Source organism: Coenobita brevimanus, chromosome 93, assembly GCF_032717465.1.
Source record: "Coenobita brevimanus isolate Jiangsu-jjx chromosome 93, ASM3271746v2, whole genome shotgun sequence".
In the NCBI taxonomy this organism is placed as follows: Eukaryota; Metazoa; Arthropoda; class Malacostraca; order Decapoda; family Coenobitidae; genus Coenobita; species Coenobita brevimanus.
Window position 1 is genome coordinate 30904810 of NC_137046.1, and position 21409 is coordinate 30926218.

Here is a 21409-nt window from a genome sequence, read left to right on the forward strand (position 1 = left end):
GGACATGCCTTTGGCTCTATTACAACGGATAGTGGAGGGATTACTGTATATAAAAGATCTAGTACTGAAGGATCATCATGTCCACTTTTTCTGGGGTTTTCCTTTACATGTTGCATTAGGAAAAACTCCTGCACAAGGTCCTGGAGCATTTGGTCCCAAGAGCTTTCATGGCTTCATACATCTAGAATATTCCAATTTATATTTGTATTGAACTCTCCAGTTAATATAATTCTCTCAGATTTCTCTTCCATTCTATGTAGTAATGCTTTTATACTTTGAATTGTACTTTCTGCCAGGTCTTCATATTTGCCCCTTTCCCAAGTGTTTGCTTTGGGTGTCATGTATAAATTTGCCACAATTAATTTCCCATCAGATGTAGTAATCTCTGCTCCAATCAGTTTTCTCCTTGTGAGGATATATCTAGTTCTGTTTCTTTGACATGCAGCTTTTTCTTTGTTAAAATCATAATTCCTCCTTTTTTTTTCATTCCTATCTCTTCTCCATATATTATATTCCTCTAAGTTTAGGGTATCGTTTGATATCTTTGGGATTAATTTTGTTTCAGTTAGGCAAATAATATGTGGTTCCTTTTCTTTGGTAAAATCTTTCATGTTCCTTTTCTTTAGTATAATCTTTCATTTCTAATAATTTAGATACCATTCCATCTACATTTGAGTACATCAACTTAATCATCTTGTTTACATACTTTCCATAGCTTGAGTCTATTACCTTCCTTTCATTTATTCCCTTCTGATTAAGTACCACTTTCTTACCTGAAGTCCAATTACTTTGTAAAAAAATTTACTCTTTTCTTCCTCTGATCATTGCTCATTTTTTGCTTTTGCTTCCTCCCTCATCTCCTTTAATGTACCCAATTCCGTTTGGGTTAGGCATCCTTTTATCCATACCTTTTTTATTCCTCTTTTTCCATGAGTTTGTTGGCATTTTTTAATATTTCCTCTACAGTGTTTGCACTCTGGAATGTTACTTTCAGGGGCCTTGACTTAATTCTCTCTTATTTCCCTAGCCTTTTATGTTCTTCTATATCTTTCCCACAGATATCCTCTGATACTTGCTGCAGTATGTTCATTATATTTTCCATCCCCTTTTTGTCCCTTGAGATTCTGTTTTTTGTGGTAGGTGGGGGCACTCACCATCCACTCACTCGATGTAGTGCTGCTCTCGGATGTCTGCCCTTTCCTCTCCTCTCTCCATTCCTTCCTTCCTCTTCTGTTCTTCTTTACTTGATTCTTTCCTTGTCCTTCTGCCTATGGGTGACTTTATACTCCCTCTTTGTCTTTCTTTCCTTCATTCTTTCCTCTTCCTTATGCCTATGGGTGACTCTACACTGAGTGACAAATGTAATGGTTTCTTGTACACCAGGGAACCATTTACTACGCTGGGTGGTAACCATATAACCAAATTATGGCACCTGGTGGTTTAGTGGATAAGTACAGCGCTCCAATTGGATTGAGCCGGTGAAGGTTTTTATCCAAGGGGTGGTTGGGAGTACTGCTCATGTAATGCCACTCAGGGATGAGTGAGGCTGGTCATTTTCATCTTAAATGTCAGGACCGAATTGCCTAGCCCCGAGTTTCTACGCTCCTCATGGGGCAACGTAGAATTGGATGATGGATGGATGGATGGATTCTGTTTTTTATTTCTTCACCTATGCCACTGATTACTATGGATTTGTTAATCTCTACAGTTTTGCTGACTAGTTTTGGGTTTTTCTTTATAATTTGTTTCACTTCCTTACGCATTTTTCTTCTACCCTTGCATCTAAATCATTCTTCACTTTCACCATTTCAGCATACAGTACATAGTTTGTACCTCATCGTTGTAATTTCTCACCGTTTCATTTACCTGTGTTATTTTCTCTTCAGTGTTACTACTTTGGTCTATCAGACTGCTTGCTTGCCTGCTTTTTTCCATATCATTTCTGAAATCATCCATAATTCTCTCATCGTTAACAACTTCCTTCCTTCTGCATGTGTAACTCCTTCTTAATTTCATCTTTTTCACTTTGAAAAGTTTTCTGCACTTTATTCACCTTCATTACTATTTGTTGTATGTGTCCATTTCAACCAGTTCTGGGTAGAAATCATCATCCTGTTTTCTGTCATTATCCCATCTCTTAACACCTTCGATATTCACTCTACTAAAGATGATGCTTATCTTGCAGTAATTCTCACTTAGGAAAATAGCTTTTACCTACAGGTTTGCATCTCCCCACTGCCTGCCTGGAGATGACACCCAGCTGATGATGTGTTGTATCAGCAGATTCTTGCACTAACTTGGATGTACTGTACTGAGTTCTATTAGTAGGACAACGCTTTTGCTTGTACTTTCACTGCTATATTAGAACATCACTTTATTTAGCCTAGTACAGAGCTTGACTCATATAAAGATACTATTTAGGTGTGGCCAGTTGCGGCCAAAGGTGGCCATTGCAGAGCGAAGTGACGGACGTCCTCCCTCTCTCCCTTGCTGTAAGTGTGTGTGTGTGTGTGTGTGTGTGTGTGTGTGTGTGTGTGTGTGTGTGTGTGTGTGTGTGTGTGTGTGTGTGTGTGTGTGTGTTTGTGTGTGTGTATGTGTGTGTGTGTGTGTGTGTGTGTTTGTGTGTGTGTATGTGTGTGTGTGTGTGTGTGTGTGTGTGTGTGTGTGTATGAGAGAGGGAGGAAGGGAGGGAGAGAGAAAGAGAGAAACTAGAAAAGGTGGATAGTGAGGATATTTTTGTGAAAGTTGATGGAAGGAGACGAACACATTCAAGAGGAGTAAATGTGTAAATAATGTAAAAAGGTTGTTTTCTAAACAGATAAATAAATATTTAGAATAGTTTGTGAGGACAAGTGATGCAAGCAGTGTATATATAATGCATGTATAATACTTGATGACAAAAAAGAAATCATGTGAATTTTAGATATTCTCTTCCCCATTACCGGAAAACACTGACTGTTAATTATTTTGCATGTATTCCTTCATGCATCACTTCTAAGGATATGTTAGCTGCACAAAATGAGGAATCACTGTGCTGTACTTTTAAAGACTCTTTGAGGAAACAGTTAAAAATGAGGGGAATGGTAGTAAATATTGCCATGTGTAGCCAGCCAGTATTGTTTATTGAGAGAATGTGATGGTGCCATGCCAAGGTAGGCAGACCAACATCCACCACTATCACCTTATGTGATCCACAGGTCATTGTGTTGCCAGTAAACTCAGTTCGAATCCAGAATATTTGGTATCCTAAATTGCTAGGTATTTACAGTGTGTATAATGTGGATACCTGTTGATTATTATTTTGTCTTAATAATACCATTAGATGTTTGATAATAGATACCATGAAGTGGTAGGTAGCTGTGGTAGTTAGGTAGCAGGCAGCATATAGTTAGCAACTTGGAATTGACAGTACAGTATATTGGTAGGTAGTGGTGATCATCATCCTCACCCATTATAGTGCTGCCTACATTTCCCTGTAACCCAGGTTACCATTTACAACATTGGGTGGTAACAATTTAACAAAATAATTGGGTGATGTGAAACTTACTTTTGTGCCCCTGTGAAGTGGGTGGAGAGACACAAATGTCGCATCCATCCAGGAACCAAACTTCCTCACACTTACACGCGGCATGCCACAGGAAGCTGCTGTCTAATGCAAAGGAACATCAGTTCGATGCACAGGCCAGCCTGCAGGAGCAATTACTTGTCTGTGGTTGATGTGTCTGTTTTACCAGACAGATTGGGACTGATTATCTACTACCACTGCAATTACTACCACCACTACTACTATTTGACAGTGTTGTAGGCTGTTAAGTTTTCTGTAGCATACCTCCCAAATTATAGGTGGGTCTTATCATATGGAGGAAATGCATCAATTTAGTACTTAACAGTCAAAACATGTGCAGATATGTTCAGTGTAGTATTGTACAGCTAAAACAAAAATCCATTTTGAATTCTCATTCCTTTAACTTTAAATTATGGGTGAAAAGTGGCACCAGTAAATCTGTGAATGACTGCAACCGTGACTTTTAAGGGTATACTATATGCTAATGGTCATTCATGACGATATAGTGTAACTATCTGAATTTTGTTTGGCAGGTGACATTGAACGTCAGAATTTGGTATCCGCCACAGACAGTGCTGGAGGACCTGTGATGACACCACTACCAGCTCGTGTGATTGCTTTGGCCAGCTCTGGCAGGATTCCTCGCAACTGCTCTCAGCCTGTTATGGCACAGGGTACAGCTGGTGTAATTCCAAAGAATGGATCAGTCCCAAACTTTGAGAGGAGGTTGTCCAAAGTTGAAGTTGCTAGTGCAATGAAGGTAAATATTTGGCATAATTTTACAATTCACTTTAAGACATTTAATTCATTTGTGTTATTTTTACACTGACATTGCCTATAGTTTCCATTTCTCTGTCGTGAATACTCAGCTGTAACAGGAGATTCTAATCACAAATGGAATATGGTTCTAGTTATGATGTGCTGTGTAAAGGTGTAGAGCTGTACTGTGGTCTTTTTCTACCCCAAAACTATGTGAAACAAGCTGCAAAATGATGAAATTCTTAACCATGTTAAATTAAAAATAGTATGGCAGTGCTTCTGAGGACTTGTGATGTACTCTTTCCTGTTACTCAGACAATATTTCTTATAAACAATGTAATAATATATCCTACCCATCCCTCTTAAAAAATTGCTGTATAATTAGATTTCTTAACTGCTACATTCTCATTCTTAAAACATAGTACACACACAGAACATTCATCTTTTAAGAACAGAGATTGTTTTTGTGCACTTATCAATATAGGAATACAGACAGATGGTACTCAGTAGTCAGTGAAATTATTACACTGCATTCATTATCAGGATACAGTTTTAGGTGAAGTTAGTAGCCCAAACACTTCAGACATTTATTTTATGCTAAAACCAATATCAAATGGATGAGAGCTTGCAAAATTTCTCCTTTCAAAAGAGAAAGTGAGAAAAAGGCTGTGTCATACCACAGTGAGGAACAGGACAGCATGTCCATACTGATTTCCTTCATTCCATTGACACTTTATTTATTTTTCCTCCAGACAGTTTATTCATGGTATGATAGACTTTTTGAACAGAATGGGTTGCATGCTGTATAGCCTTCATTAATCTCTTCACTGTCAAGACATAGTGGTAGGTGATGGCACCCATTATCCACTTACTTGATGTAGTGCTGCCTAATTCTTCTTTCACCTTTATCATTCTGTTCCTGGGTTTGCCCTCTTCTTTTCATACTTCTCACTTTCCTTCCTATCATTTATTATTACTCTTATTTCCATATCATGTGGCTCTACCCTGAGTGACAAGTCTACTGGATTCCTGTAACCCAGGAAACTATTTAAAATGCTGGGCAGTAACCATATAACCAGATCACAGGGTGATTTGGAGCCTATTATGGTACCTCTGTTACATGGAAGGAGAAATACAAATGCGGTATATACCCAGGAACCAAACCTGCATGTTTTTCACTGTCTTGCTGTGGCTAGATGCTGTCAACCACCAGGGAGCATCAGTTTGCTGCAGAGGACAACCCTGCAGGGGCAGTTGCTTGCCTTTGGGTTATAGGTCTGCTTAGTCAGAGAGACTGGGATTGAATCATCGTCTATAAGACATCTCTTCTGAGTAAAATTGTCTAGGGATAGCAAAAATATATTTTTTAATACATCGTCAGAATGAAGGGGTTAAGAGGATGCTTGAGCATGTAGGTAGTTTCTGTGTACAGTTATGTTGATAGGGTGAGATGAATGGCTACCATCAACCCTCAAAGATACTACCAAGAGAGGGAAGTGTGGCTACAAGCATAGTAACAAGCTACACAGTTATTATTGTTAGCAAAAAACTCAACCACAAGTAAACAGAGTCAAAGTTCAAGTTGAGCCTCACAGTCACAAATATTATCAAACATTTTTTATTTCTTTTTCCCAGTAGCCTCTAGCAGTATGGCTTTATGTAAATATTGTTACAACTCTTGTGCAAAACACTCCGACACAACAAATGAAACAATTGATAGAAGCTTATGAGGCATTCCTTGACTAAAATACAGTGGACACATGCTGTGATGTGAGAATTTCATGATTTAGAAATACTGTATATACAGTTACCGCTCGCACAACATGCAATCCTAGTGCGTGAAACTCATATAACACAGAAGGCAAAATTTGAGGCCAAAAAATGGTCACAACGCAAAAAATGATAGCCATAACATGGGTGAAGGAACCTGGCCAAATTTTTCAAACCTGTACTACACTGCGACGATAGAGATAACACGGCCAGAGGCCCCAAATTATGGTTCAAACAGTCATAATGCAGAAAACTAGGGTCATTACATAGTGGGAACAGACATAACTCGGCCAACTATTATCATAGCACGGGTCGCATCATCCAATGACATATGGATGTCATGTGTCTGCGTGGGGTGTTGTCACTGTCCACTGAACATTCCTGCCCCAGTTGAGCCTGCGCTTTCCCCTCTGTCAGGCTGCACATGTGCTCTGCTTGATCTTTTTTTTTTTTTTTTTTCTCCCACAGAACTCCACTCCACCTCCCCCCAGCAAACCCAAACCCTATTCCATTCAAGGTGGGGAATCCTGTAGTGTGTATATGTACTATAATGAAGTCTTGAAAAAAAAAAAAAAATGAAAATTGCCCCTTAAGGTGAACTTGTGGCTGGCTTGGGTACCATGAAACCCTTTAACATGTAAACATGTGGCCCTATAATGCAGAATTTTCATAAAGCAGAAGCTTCGGAATACAATATTCCTGCTGTTATGTCCCCATCCCACACTGTCACAGGCTCCAACAGCAGTAGATCAGTATAGGAATGATGTTGCCCAGTGAGTTGTTCTTCCTATGATCAGTCTTTTGGTTCACAGCACGCAAGATCAGCTGAGGCGAAAACAGACACTGGCTTCTTAAGTTCGCTGTCTTTATTTTCCATATAATTATACTTAATGCTTTTCAGCTTCACTATTTTCATAACCACTGAAGATACACAAACTGCAGTAACACTTCACTGTTTGCCAACAACACTTCACTGTTTTCACATATTCCGAAGATACACAAAGTTAACCATCTGCACTGACATTTAATGCTTGCCAACAACACTGACACTGAACTACACTCAAACTGCACTGGAAATTGACTGAACTCATTCTAGTCTCTTCCCCATCCTTATATAAGCTTCCTATACAGTGCTCATCAAAATTATCGAGCGCCTACTGCCGGGCGCACAATACTTATGGCCAAAAAAGAATCGCCCATTTTTGGTAGTAAAAATTGAGCCACAAGTTTGCGGCGCTAGCATGACGTCACAGTAGCCTGAGGCCTTCCGACAGCGCTGGTTGGTTCCCGCCTCAGTTGCCCACGGGCTGCCTGAGAGAGAGGAACTCCGCCGCATCTCCCTCTCTTTTTGCGCCCATTTTTACCGAGTGTCCCGCAGTGTTTTGGCTTTCACCACTTTGTTATGGCACCTTCCCGTGAACTATCGAGTGAAATCATATCCCAGATCATTGCTCTAAAGGAGGCAGGCCACCAAACAAAGGAAATTAGTGAATTGGTTGGTGTAGTTCAATTGACAGTGGTGCGCGTGGTTTCGAGTGGAAAACAGTGGTGATGTTCCCACAAAGAAACCGCGGTCTGGTAGGCCTAGGAAAACTTCCCCAAGGTCTGTTAATGTTTTAAAACGTGCAGTGGAGTTTAATCCTCGTGTGAGTGCAAGAAAAATAAAGGAGAGCAACCCGGAAGTGTTTGGTGAGGTGTCTGTGTGCACAGTATCTCTTAGGGTCCATGAACTTGGTTACACAAGTCACAGGCCTGTGAGAAAGCCTCTTCTCACAAAATACCAGCGACTTCGTAGGCTTGCTTTTGCTAACAAATACCTTAATTGGGGTGAGGAGCAATGGTTGTCAGTGTTGTGGTCTGATGAGGCAACGTTTAGTGTCACCTGTAACAGAGGAGCGCGTGTGTACCGGCGCAAAGGTAGTGACCCACTTAACTCACGGTATGTTGAAAGCACAGTTAAACATCCTGATTCACTCATGGTATGGGGTTGTTTTTCTGGTCAAGGTTTGGGGAAGCTTGTTGTGCTTCCCAAGAACATTAGAGTGAATCATGTTTACCTGGAGCTTCTTTGTGATCATTTACCAGACTCCTTCGGGCTCACAGGTGCACGAGTGTTTCGGCAGGACAGTGCACCTGCTCACAAGGCCAAATCGGTCACCAGTTGGCTTCGTGACTGCAAGGTATCATTCATGAAAGACTGGCCAGGAAATAGCCCAGACCTCAACCCGATTGAAAACCTCTGGTACCTCGTAAAGAATAATCTCCAAGTGAAGGACGTTAGCTCTCTGCCTAAGCTGGAAGCCGCCATTCGTGACTCCTGGGACAAAATACCCCTCCAGCACCTGAGGAACCTCGCCCTTTCACATCCAAGACGTCTCGGGTCCATGAAGAAGCGTAAAAGATACCCAACGAAGCACTAAAGGTAAATAAAATGCATTATTTATATGTTTTCGTAGGGACGCAGGGCGCTCGATACTTCTGACGAGCACTGTATTATAGAGTGTTCAATTACTTCTACAAAGTTCTTGTGCATTAGCGAGGGAGCAACAGTTTCAACCGTTACAAGCCCAGAGACATCCAAAATATGCCAGTTTTCTTACCCTGGATAACACTCTAAATTATTTAGCATACAAATTTAAATTAAATTACATAATTTAACAAGCAGTCACATAAATAAAACATTATAGAGAAAAAGAGCATAAAAATTAATGTACAGCTTATGAAATAACAGCGCTCACAATAGCAGGCTAACTGGCAACTCTGACACGCAACGTTAATACCAGATACATTGAGAAACTTCCGGAGTACCATCCATCTATCCATCCATCATCCAATCCAACATTGCCCCACGAGGAGCATAGGAGCCCGGGGATAGGAAAGTTGGTCCTGACATTTAAGATGAAAGTGACCAGCTTCACTCATCCCTGAGTGGCATTACGTGAGCAATAAACCCCAACCACCTCTTGGATATAAACCTTCACCGGTTTAGTCTGATTGGAGCACCATAAATACCCACTAAACCACTAGGCACCAAAATTTGGTTATATGGTTACCACCCAGTGTAATAAATGGTTGCCTGGTGTACAGGAAACCATTTGGCTTGTCACTTAGTATACAGTAGAGTCACCCACAGGCAGAAGGAAGAAGAAAGAATGAAGGAAAGATAGAAGAGGGAGTCCAAAGTCACCCATAGGAAGAAGGACAAGGAAAAAATGAAGGAAAGAAAGACAGAAGAGGATGGAAGGAAAGAAGGATGGAGGATAGGAAAGGGCAGATACCCGAGAGCAGCACTACATCAAGTGAGTGGATGGCAAACTAGCAAATCCCGCATCTCAGCACTACCCCCTCCCTTGTCCTTTGTTGTCCTGATGAAACTACACAAGGTGTACAAACAATTCTTAATCAGAACTAAACATTTCATTATACACAAAATAATCCTTCAGCTTATCAGGTCTTCTCCTATGCCACTTCCAACGACGTCCCTGCTCCTCAACACAATCCACTCCTCCTGAAATGTCTTGGTCATCTTCCTGATGCACTTCTTCTCTTGGGAAACTGTCACCATCCTCTTGCACTTCAGCTCCTTGGTCCTCCTCAACATCCTCGGCTGCAGGAGAGCACAGTTCCTCGGAGACGTCCCAGCTGTACTGTCCTGGCCCATGGTACTGCCACAGTTGGTGCATGTGCACCACCTATGGGCGAGACTTCCTGCCTCCTCGAATCCAATACATTACATCTGATAGACAGTCCAACACAATGCAAGGCCCATTCCTTGACCACTGCAGCTTCGATGACTGTCCCTTCTTCCGCTGAGGATTGTATAACCAAACTTGGTCACCAGCCTTGAAGCTCATCTCACTTGTCACGGCATCATACTTGCATTTCATCACCTTCTGAAAATTCCTTGCACCTGATGATGTACCTTAGCCAGCCTTTCCCGAAGATGCTTCGCATAGCTGGAGGTGTCTGTAGGCAGCTCTGCACCAGGTGGTCTTCCCATTAACAAGTCAATGGGTAAGCATAACTCATGGCCCAACATCAGTTTTGCAGGGATGTAGCCGGTAGACTCATGGGATGCAGACCGATATACCATCAACAGTTCAGTTAATTCTGGTCCCATTCTGTTTGTCCCTCTACGCAGTACTTGGCCAGTTTTTGTCCCAGGGTCCAGTTGAATTTCTCCACCATCCCATCTGACTGTGGCCTTACTGGGGTTGTCCTGGTCTTCTTGATCCCCAGTAAGTTGCAGCATTCATGGAACACAGCAGATTCAAAAGTTTCCACCCTGGTCTGAATGTAGCTCTTGTGGCATCCCAAAATGACAAAAGAATTGGTTAACCAAGACCTGAGCAACAGTCGCAGCCTCTTGATCAGGGATAGCATAGGCTTCTAGCCACTTTGTAAAGTAGTCCATGCCGACACATATACAGTAGTCCATCATTTGTCCGGATGCTTAGGATCCGGATGTGTTAATTGTCCTCATGCTGGACCTTGGCTCTGTTAAACCATTATCCAAATTTACTTGCTATTATCTGGATGTAAAAGTCCCCGAGAACTACTGCCAGCCAGCCTACATGTTCAAACATTCAGTATCGTGGCCGCTGGGCTCGAGCCATGAGGGGGAAGTAGTCTGTAACCCACAGCTGGAGCTGAAGTGTCCATCCGTCCCTGTACTGAATGATCAAAGCCGGGTGCTTGTCCTGTCGCTCCCAGGGAACCTCCAGCACCCGAGTAATATGACTGTAATCCACAAGCAGTGTCAAAACATCTGTACATATCACACACCGAATGTCTAATATTGTGCGGTCATGGGGGCTAAGTCTTTCCCAGCCATCACCTCCATTGAACACAGACCACAAATCTCATGTACATGTTCGGCGACAGCCACCATCCGCCTCTCTACTGAAGGTTGAAAGTCCCCCAGTCACGGTGAGTTGTGTTTCTGCATGGCCACTCAGCATCTAACAGACCAAAAGCCATGAGCAGATGTGTGGCAAAAGTGCCCATCCGCCTGTTGACAGAATGGAGAAAATCCTGCCCACAGCCGTGCTTCTCCCCACCTCCCATCCCTCCTCCATACCCTCCTGGCCTACCCCCCTCCGTGGTGACAACAGACTCATAAGTTTTCAAAGCTTTTGTCATTTATTCAGCTGCTATTGGTTGCATTGAAACTCTGCAGTAACCACAAGAAAGCTCATGAAATTCTTCATCTAGACATATGCATTATTCTTGGAAGGTGCCAACAAAATTTTGAACTTGGATGGTGGGAAGTTATATGAAGGTTTTACTCCTGAACACTTTATTCTTGCTGATTTTTTGTACTTGTCAGTTTTATGTGTTTTTATTAGCTTATAATATAAACACCATCAAAGATGATGTTATACCATTTATACCAGTATAACCAATTTCTTTTGGCATATTTGGCCATGGAATTCTTTTTAAGCCCCAGGAACAATCACTCGTCGCAGACAACATATTTTCAACTCGTCATTTAGTTTTTTTTGTGGATTTTTGTTGTTTATGCATTATTTTCATGATCTTTAGCATTAATATGGGTAATGCAATGTGTGTTTTGGTGTCTAAATATAGCAGATTGACCTGAAAATAGTGCCAAAATTTGGAGGGGTACTGTGCATACAGTGGCGTATAGGTAGGGTGTTTTTTGTTTTTCACTTTTTTTTTTTTTGAAAATAATGTGTATGTTTTAATGTCAAAGTATGGCACAATGGCTGGAAAACATGACCAAAATAAGGAGGAGTACTGTACATACAGTAGTGTTTAGGTAGGCTGTTTTTGGCTTTCAGTGGTAGTGGTAGTAGTAGTAGTAGTAGTATTAGTTGTTCCCTAGGCAGTCTGGCCAAACAGCCCCAAGTCCCTAAGGAAGGCCACGGCCGAGACCTGGCGTTCCCACAGAGCTCTCAAGGAGTGTATGTTGTGTTGTTGGTGCAGTTGATTGTGTACAATGCAGTCTTCATAATATGCTTAATGGTATGGGGTGCTGTGCTGCATCCTGGACAGGCATCAGCGATGGAGTCATCCAGCCTCTTCTGGTAGCTTAAGAGGGCTGGATGATGCCCACATCTCAGCCTGGCCAGGTGGACACTGTCCTCACAAGGGAGATAGGATTCAGAAGGCTGGATATCAGGAGGCCCTGCATGCAGCTATGTGTTGTCTTTGACTGAATGGAGCGGCGAGTGATTTGAGTATGGATATGCTTCTGGATGGTCTGAGATGGGCGAGGGGGGGGAGAGATGACAGTATTTGTGTATGATATCATGTGCTGCTTGTTGTTTTGATGTTCCTTGGTGTGTGTGGATATGCTGCCATGTAGGGTAGTGGATTTTGTGGGTTTGTGGAGGCTGCATCGAGAATTTGGGTGCCTCTCATGTCTAGATGATCCTTGACTTTGAGGACTTTGGTTTCTTAGTGGAGATGGTCTGTGGGTGTAGTAGCTGTACAGCCTGTGATTATTTTTAAGACCTTATTCTGTATGGTCTGTAGGGTCTTGTAGTGTGTTTTATTGAGGTTAGAAGCCTTTAGTGAGGTTAAAGCCCAAGCATGGCTTGCATAATTCATCACTGAACGTATGTTTTGTTTGTATACTGTGGTGGTGGTTTCATTGTTGTGTCCAAGTGTTGTATGGGCAAGTGACATCAAGGCGTTGAGTCTTGGTGTTAATTAATCTTTAATGTTTGTGATGTGTTGTGTGAATGACACTGATGTATTGAATGTTACACCAAGGATTTTTTGGGGGGAGGGTGTTTGCAGTAGGGGAGTGTTGTTTATGGTGAGATGTGGAATGTGACTATGCTCTGCTGTCCAGTTTGTGAGAAGGGTCACTGTAGATTTGGCTGGGGCTATTTTGAGCCTGTTTGTGGTGAACCATTTGTGTAGTGTGTTGAGGTAAGGTTGGAGGATGTGTGCGGCTGTGTTTGCATTTTGGTGTGTATATGTAAGTGTTATGTCATCCGTGTAGGAGGCCATGTGTATTTGTGGTGTGTGGGGTGTGGTTATCTCATGCATGTACAGGTTAAAGAGAGTAGGGGACAAAACAGATCCTTGGGGGATGCCATTTGTGAAGTTTCTGATGTTTGAAGACTGACCAACAAATGTTACGTGTGCACATCTGCGTGCTAAATAGTTTGCCAGCCACCTTTTTGTGTTATTGTGCATGTTTGTGTTGAATATTTTGTTTATGAATAGAGGTTGTGGCAGGGAATGGCATCAAATGCTTTGCTAATGTCTAGTGTGACTAGGAGTGTTCTGTGTGGTGGCCTAGCTGAATTTATGCCATCAAAAACTCTTTGTGTAAGGTCTGTAAGAAGAGTGTTTGTGGAATGTAGTGGCCTAAAACCATGTTGTGATGGGGCTAGGGGGAGGTGAGGTGTAACTAGTTGTAATACCAGTCATTCAGTGACTTTAGAGGGGGTGCAGAGGAGTGTGATGGGGCAGTGTGAGGAAGGTCTTTGTTGGGTTTCGGGATAGTGATGATGGTGCCATGCTTCCAGATGTTTGGTATTATTTTGTGTGAGTAGCTGTATTTTGATATGTTGGTGAGTGCTTGTATACCTTGTGGTCCAAGGTGTTTAAGGTTTATATTGCTTATGTTGTCTGGTCCATAGGCAGATGAGTGCTTAAGGTTGCTAATGATGTGCTTCGTCTTCTTGTACGTGAAAGGTGTGAAGTCTGGGTCTGTGGGGAACTGTCTCTTGTGTCGGATGACATATTGGTCGTCATGATGGGAGTTTAGATGACTAACATGTGAAAAGTGATTGATGAGAGGTTTTCAGTGGTTTTTCTGCATGGGTTTCTTGGTGTTTAGCATTACTTTGGACATTCCCATGTGTGTTTTGGTGTCTAAGTATACCTGCATGAGTGGAACACATAGCCAAATTAAGCACAGGTACTGTACAAATAAGTTAGTTATAGGCTGGAGGTGGGTAGAGGTAGGGTCTGGGTATGGAAGGGGAATAGTATTCATTATCTGGATGTTGCCAATACCTGGACATGCCTTTGGCTCTATTATCTTTGAATAAAAGAAGGATTACTGTGTATACTGTATATGAGAGAGGGGGGTGTGAGTTGGGAGCAGGGCAGTGAAATGTCAAGGGACAGGACGACGTGGAGGCGATTTGTTTGTGGCCACTCCGAATGGGATTGAGGCGTCTGGCAATAGATAGATACAGTAGATAGATAGATATAGTGTTTGAGAAGAAAGATATTTATAAGTATACATGGGTGAGACAGGAGGGTGGAAGGGTTGTTGATAGAGCTTTGATGGACTATGTGGTTGTGTCCAGGAATGTAATAGGAAAATTGTTGGATGTGAGAGTTCTGAGAGGGGAGGGTGGAGGTATGTCTGACTGCTACCTAGTGGAGGGAAAGTTAAGAGTAGGTAAGAGATGGGTGAGAGCTAGGAGGGTTAGATGTGGCAGGGAGGTTTTGAAAGTGAGTGAGTTGGATAAAAGAGAGAAAATGACAGAGTATCAGGAGAAATTGAAAGTTGAGTGGAACGCAGTGAAAGATCAGGAAAATGGCAGTGTGGAGGAGGAATGGCAGTTGTTTAAGAGTGCTGTGGTGGGGCATGCAGAAGAGGTGTGTGGTGTGAGACATATGGGTGGTGGTGTAAGAAAAGGAAGTGAATGGTGGTGCGAGGAAGTAAGTATGGCTGTGGCTGAGAAGAGACGTGCAAATGAAGTGTGGCTGCCGAGGAAGGATGAGGTGTCATATGAGAGGTATAAGGAAAAGTGGAATAGGGCGAGAAGGGCTGTGTGTGATGCTAAAGTGGCAGCAGATGAGAGGTGGGGTAGGCGGCTGACTGAGAATTTTCAATACAATAAGAAAATGTTCTGGAAGGATGTGAAAAGGGTGCGAAAGGGAGAGTCTGGGAAGGAAGAGCAAGTAAAAGCAGAGGATGGAAAGATGTTAATTGAGATGGATGCAGTAAGGAAGAGATGGGCAGAGTACTTTGAAAGATTGTTAAATGTAGAGGAGGAAAAGGTGGCTGAGATTGTGGCAGATGGAAGGGTGCAAGGAATAAATGTGCTGGGAGAGTTGAATGATTCTTTGATCACGAAGGAGGAAGTAGAGAAGGCAGTAAATGAGATGAAAACAGGGAAAGCTGCAGGTATGGATGGGTGTGCTGTGGAATGCCTGAAGGGTGGTGGAGTGACTATTGTTGACTGGTTAGTAAGATTGTTGAATGTGTGCTTTGTGAATGGTATGGTGCCAGTTGACTGGGCAAGTGCTTGTGTGGTCCCATTGTATAAAGGCAAGGGTGATAAGTATGAATGTACTAGTTTTAGGAGTATAAGTCTCTTGAGTGTTGTAGGTAAGGTGTTTGGTAGAATGTTAATTATGAGAGTTAGAGAGGGTACAGAGGGAGTGATTGGTGATGAGCAGTGTGGCTTTAGGAGAGGGAGAGGATGCGTGGATCAGGTGTTTGCTGTGAGACAAGTGTGTGAAAAGTATTTAGCGAATGGCAAGGATGTGTTTTGGGCATTCATGGATTTAGAGAAAGCTTATGATAGAATTGATAGGGAGGCTTTGTGAACTGTTTTAAGATTGTATGGACTTAATGGTAGGTTACTAAAAGGGGTGAAGAGTTTTTATGTAAATAGTAGACCATGTGTAAGAGTGGGAAATGCTGTGAGTGATTAGTTTCCTGTGAGAGTGGGGTTGCAGCAGGGATGTGTGATGTTGCCTTGGTTGTTTAATATTTATATGAATGGTGTTGTAAGGGAGGTGAATGCAAGAGTTGTAGGTGGAGGTCTGAGTCTGGTGAATGTTGATGGTGGAGAGTGGAATCTGAAGCAGCTGCTGTTTGCAGATGATACTGCACTGGTGGCTGATTCAGAGTAGAGATTGAGACAGTTGGTAGAGGAGTTTGGAAGGGTGTGTGAAAGGAGGAAATTGAAGGTAAATGAGAATAAGAGTAAAGTGATGAAGTGTATGAGGTTGGTAGATGGTAGGGGGATGAATATAGTTTTGAATGGTGAGTTGCTTGAGGAGGTAGACTGTTTTAAATATTTAGGGTCACATGTTGCTGTGGATGGAAGAATAGATGTAGAAGTGAAGTTTAGAATGAATGAAGTAGGAAAGGTGCTGAGAGGAATGAAAAAGGTGTTTAGATGTCGTTAGCTTAGAATGGATGTAAAGAGAAGGCTGTATGAGGGTGTTGTGGTACTGACTGCATTATATGGGGCTGAAATTTGGAATATGGGTGTAGCAGAGAGGAAAAGTTTGAATGTAATGGAGATGAGGTGTCCAGGCCCAGAGGGAATTCCGCCAATTGTTTTGAAAAAGTGTTCCCTGGAACTTGCCTCTGTCCTAGCTAAATTATTCAGACTATGCATAGGTACTTCTTTATTCCCAAATTCATGGAAAGAATCCAATATCCACCCAGTTCCGAAGAAAGGAAGTTCGTCTGACCCCTCCAATTACAGACCAATAGCTGTCACATCTTCTCTTGGTAAAGTATTTGAAACTTTAATTAATAAGCACATTGTTAAACATCTTGAATCCAACAACTTAATTAGTGATAGACAATACGGTTTTCGCCACGAAAGATCCACGATTGACATACTCAATCTCTTAACTCATAGCATCCATCAATCAATTGATCTTTTTGGAGAAACTCATGCAGTAGCTCTTGATATCTCTAAAGCTTTCAACAGAGTATGGCACTGTTCCCTGCTGTCCAAACTCCCTTGCTATGGACTAACGTCTTTTGTTCCTTTGATTTCTTCATATCTTAGTGACAGGAAAATAAGAGTAAAAGTAGATGATGTATATTCCTATTTCCACTCAATTTACGCCGGCGTGCCGCAGGGATCAGTTCTGGCGCCAACCCTATTTCTGGTTCATATTAATGATCTCTTATCTGTCACCCACAATCCCATTCACTCATATGCAGATGACTCAACACTACATAGTTCATTCACACTCAGACATCCATTTACAAAGTCTAATATCTCTACCTCTCAACTCAGTACAGCCATCTCCATAAATCAAGATCTATCTACAATCAGTGAATGGGGACAAAACAACCTTGTCTCTTTTAATGCTAGTAAAACTAAATATATACAGTTTACTAATAGACAGATATTGCCAGATTCGTACATTACCTTCAGTGCTACTAATATTCCCATCTCCAAAAGTATTGAAATTCTTGGTGTCTCACTTAACAGTGCCCTCAGCTGGACCTATCATGTCAGATCACTTGCTAAAACCGCCTCAAAGAAACTTGGGATTATTGTACAGAGTCCGTAACTTCTTCGCCGATGAGCAGTTAGCTATTATTTATAAGAGTCATGTGTGCTCTCAGCTTGAATATTGCTCACCCTTGTGGAATGGTTGTGGAGAGGTTGCATTAAGACAACTAGACAAAATTCAGAACAAAGCTGTTAGAATCATTAACAACCTTGCCATTACATATAAACTACCTCCCCTGCAAGTAAGAAGGAATGTTGCCTCCCTCGTATTATTTTACAGATATTTTTTTGGCAAATGCTCAGACGAAGTTGCGTCCATGGTGCCACCTCTCCATGCCTTCCCTCGTGCTACACGGGCATCTGGCAGCGTTCATGACTGGAAAGTCACTCAGCCATATTGCAGAACTTCTGCCTATCAGAATTCTTTCATTCCCCGAACTGCATCTCTCTGGAACCCGCTTCCCCAGAGTTGTTTTCCTCCAAATTTCAACCCACAACTGTTCAAGTCTAACTGTTACAGATATTTTATGAACAGAGGACACCAGTAATCAAAGGCTTTTCGTCTCATTAACTCTCCTCCTCTTACTGACTCCCTTCAACCTCTGTCTCTTTGCCGCACTGTTGCATCTTTATCTCTTTTCTATCGCTACTTTAACCCTTTAACCGCGGGTGTCATTCCAGAATGACGTTGCAAAAACTGGACCAAACCGCGGGTGTCATTCTCGAATGTTTGTGAATATTTTGAATACCCCGCGTTTTTTCCGTGCGCCAATTGTTTCAAGGGAGAGTAGCTATTAAGTTCTTTCACTCCAGCCGACCCCCACCTCCCTCTTCCCCCCCCTGGGGCCCCACCTCCCACCCCCTGGGCCCCCCACCCCACCCCTGACCAAGCGCGCATCAGTATCTGTCCAGCTGTGTGAGTGACAACACATGTTGATGTGGCAGTGAAGTGCAGGCAATTACAGTGCCTTTTACCTGTCTCAGTGAACACAGAGTGGGTGTTTATCGTATGTGCAGTGTTCATATATGTTTATAGTATTATTATCAGAATGTGATTGGCATTTGGTAATGGTGTGTGAGCGAAAAATAGTGATTACAACACCGCTGATGTGGCAGTGAAGTGCAGGCAATTACAGTGCCTTTTACCTGCCTCAGTGAACACAGAGTGGGTGTTTATCGTATGTGCAGTGTTCATATATGTTTATAGTATTATTATCAGAATGAGGTTGGCATTTGGTAATGGTGTGTGAGCGAAAAATAATGATTACAACACCGCTGATGTGGCAGTGAAGTGCAGGTAATTACAGTGCCTTTTACCTGCCTCAGTGAACACAGAGTGGGTGTTTATCGTATGTGCAGTGTTCATATATGTTTATAGTATTATTATCAGAATGAGGTTGGCATTTGGTAATGGTGTATGAGCGAAGGTAATGATGTGTGAGCGAAAAATAGTGATTTTACACCCCTCACTTCTAACGGCACTGCCCGTCCTGTGAAAGTCAACGAAGTCATGAAACCTACATCAATGGAAAGCTGAAGGTTAGTACTTTCTAATGGTACCTTATTTTTTTCTCTAGCTTTATTCTGTGCAGAGTTATTAAGGTTAAAAGGTTTGTTTACATTTGGCTGAAACCCCCGCGGGAGAGGACAGTCAGACCAAAACAATACCCGCGGTTAAAGGGTTAATGGTCACTGCTCCTCTGAACTGTCTGCTTGCATTCCTCCACCTCTACGACGGGCACGTAGCACCCGTCTGGCAGCAAACTCTCATCCCTTTTCTGTCCAACTCTCTAATGCAAGAGTTAACCATTACTCCCAGTCTTTCATTTATGCAACAGGTCGGCTCTGGAACTGTCTCCCTCTGTCTGTATTTCCTGCTGCCTATGATCTCCAGTCTTTCAAACGCAGTGTGTCCAGGCATCTCAAAATGATCGGATCTTGAATTTGGCTCTCTTTTGTATTATGTTTTTCTCTTGGAGGGAACTGTTACTGCGGGCTTATGGCCTTTGGTTCCTTCTTCCTCGCATAAAAAAAAAAAAAATCTGGTGAATGGATTATTTTTTTTTACTCATTTGTTTTTCCTTCCTCCGTTCTGTTATTTATAAAAAAAAAAAAAAAAATGTGTGGAGTGACGCGTATGGATCGAGTGCGAATTGATGAAGTGCGAAGGAGAATTGGAGTTGTTCGGGAGATGGCTGATTTAGTTGAGCAGAGGGTGTTACGATGGTTTGAGCATATGGAGAGAATGGATAATGAGCAATTGGTGAAAAAGATAACTAGATCTGATGTGAGAGGGAGACCACGAATAGGATGGATGGACAGTGTGAAGAGAGCGCTGGATGTGAGAGGGATGTCTGTTGAGCAAGGAAGAGTGGCTGTGCGTGACAGAAATAAATGGAGAGAAATTGTGAATGAATAAATGATGACGCAGCCCTGAGGGAATATTCTTCTGCATTTGGTCTGATCAGCTAGTCAGGTCAGGTGCAGGTAAGGGGATGGGTCTAGTATGATGTGGCAGGGGTAAACCAGCTCTGCTGTCAGGCCCTGCTGCGGATGTCACTGATTGCACTGCGCAATTGACCCTTGTGCGGTGTGGTGCGGTGAGGATCTGTCCCTTCTCCTCTTTGGGGCTAAGATGCGAATGAATATGTTTGAATGGATGTGTAAATGGGGAGTGTGTTGTCCTGTCTCGGCTACCTCCCTTTCCTTGGGGGAAGCAGCCTAGGTATATATATATAATATGAGCCTTTGTGGTATAGTGGTAGAGTGTGCGTTTTGCACGCTGGTGAGCACGGGTTCGCCTCCCGCCAGAGTTGTAAAAACTTTGGGAAGCGTTCACCAAGCCACTTGCTACTTTGGCAGACACAAGGGGTGCTGTGGTTGAACTAGTGTCGCATACTAGTATGCTTGCACCCAATCGGCCTAAGGCAGACTGATTACACTTGGTTCACAGACTACACACACATCCAAAGCCACTACAACACTACAATCACACTCACAAGCACTTCTCACCCTACATACAGTCTCTGCCAGACAGCCTAAGCCACTGGGTAGAGATACATTGGCTGTATCATCCCTGCTTCGGTAGGGATAGGCCGGTCCTGCAGTGGACCTCAACGGCTGATGATGATGATGATGATTATATATATATATATATATATATATGCAGTATATATAGATAGATAGATAGATAGGTAGATATACAGTAATCCCCGTAATATCCAGATGCCCAATTTATGGACATTTTGGGCCCATGACTTTGTAACCCCAAGATTGCCCCAAAAACGCAAAAAATTATTTAAAAATCCGACCTTTTTTTCCACCGTAATTTGAACCTGGCGCGCGGTGTGGACCAGCTGTGTTTTGGCATGTAGTTCCGCCGTCATCTGCTAGAGTGCCTCAGCATCCTCCCCATTTCCTGTCCGTCCTTCATCATGAGTGCACGCTCGTCACCATGGTCACCCACGTATCGTTTTTGTGGTGGTGCCCTACCTCCTGTATGCTCTGCTGTTCCTCTCCTGCCTCTTTCTTGTGTGTGTGATGTTGGCCCCACCGTCTGAGAAGAGGAAACGAGTGGTTCTGACTCTGGAGAAGAAGAGGGAGATAGTATTTAACAAGGCGGACGCAGGATGGTCAACGTCATGCATCCTCCTTGAATTCAACCTTGCCCACTCTACATTGTTTGATATCAAGAAATCCCACGACAAGCTTACCCAGTACACGGCTGACTTCGCATCGAAGACCAAACCCAATGTGGAGATAAAGGTTACGTACCTTCCCAGGTTTGCTGAAATCGACCGCTTCACCCTGATTTGGTATCGTCAACAACGTGCTGCTGGTGTGCTGGTGCATAGTACAGAGCTGAAGGCTGCTGCTGAGAAGTTCACAAGGCTCCACAACGCCCCAGACTTCAAAACATATGAGGGTTGGCTCTTCACTTTCAAGTTACGGCATGGACTTATCAACCGTAAGGCCCATGGCGAAGCTCTGGAGGCCAACGAGGATAGAGTAGAGAAGTTTCAGCGGGAGGTGAATGGCTTGATCAACAGGGAGGGCCTCACTCTCAATCAAGTGTACAATGCTGATGAAATTGGTCCATTCT

At 42.7% G+C, this 21409-nt stretch overlaps 1 protein-coding gene across 5 annotated transcripts in view; it reads left to right on the forward strand.

The window, feature by feature from the left end:
- The window catches only part of LOC145412565 (putative monocarboxylate transporter 5), a 473562-nt gene that overhangs the window by 249733 nt on the left and 202420 nt on the right, over nt 1-21409 (forward strand). For 4 of the 5 annotated variants that reach the window (XM_080282467.1, XM_080282468.1, XM_080282471.1 and 1 more), the window contains one exon: nt 4099-4325. In XM_080282467.1, coding sequence (XP_080138593.1) covers nt 4099-4325 — 227 coding nt within the window. The remainder of the gene's footprint in view (nt 1-4098; nt 4326-21409) is intronic. The other variant, XM_080282469.1, reaches the window with a different exon arrangement.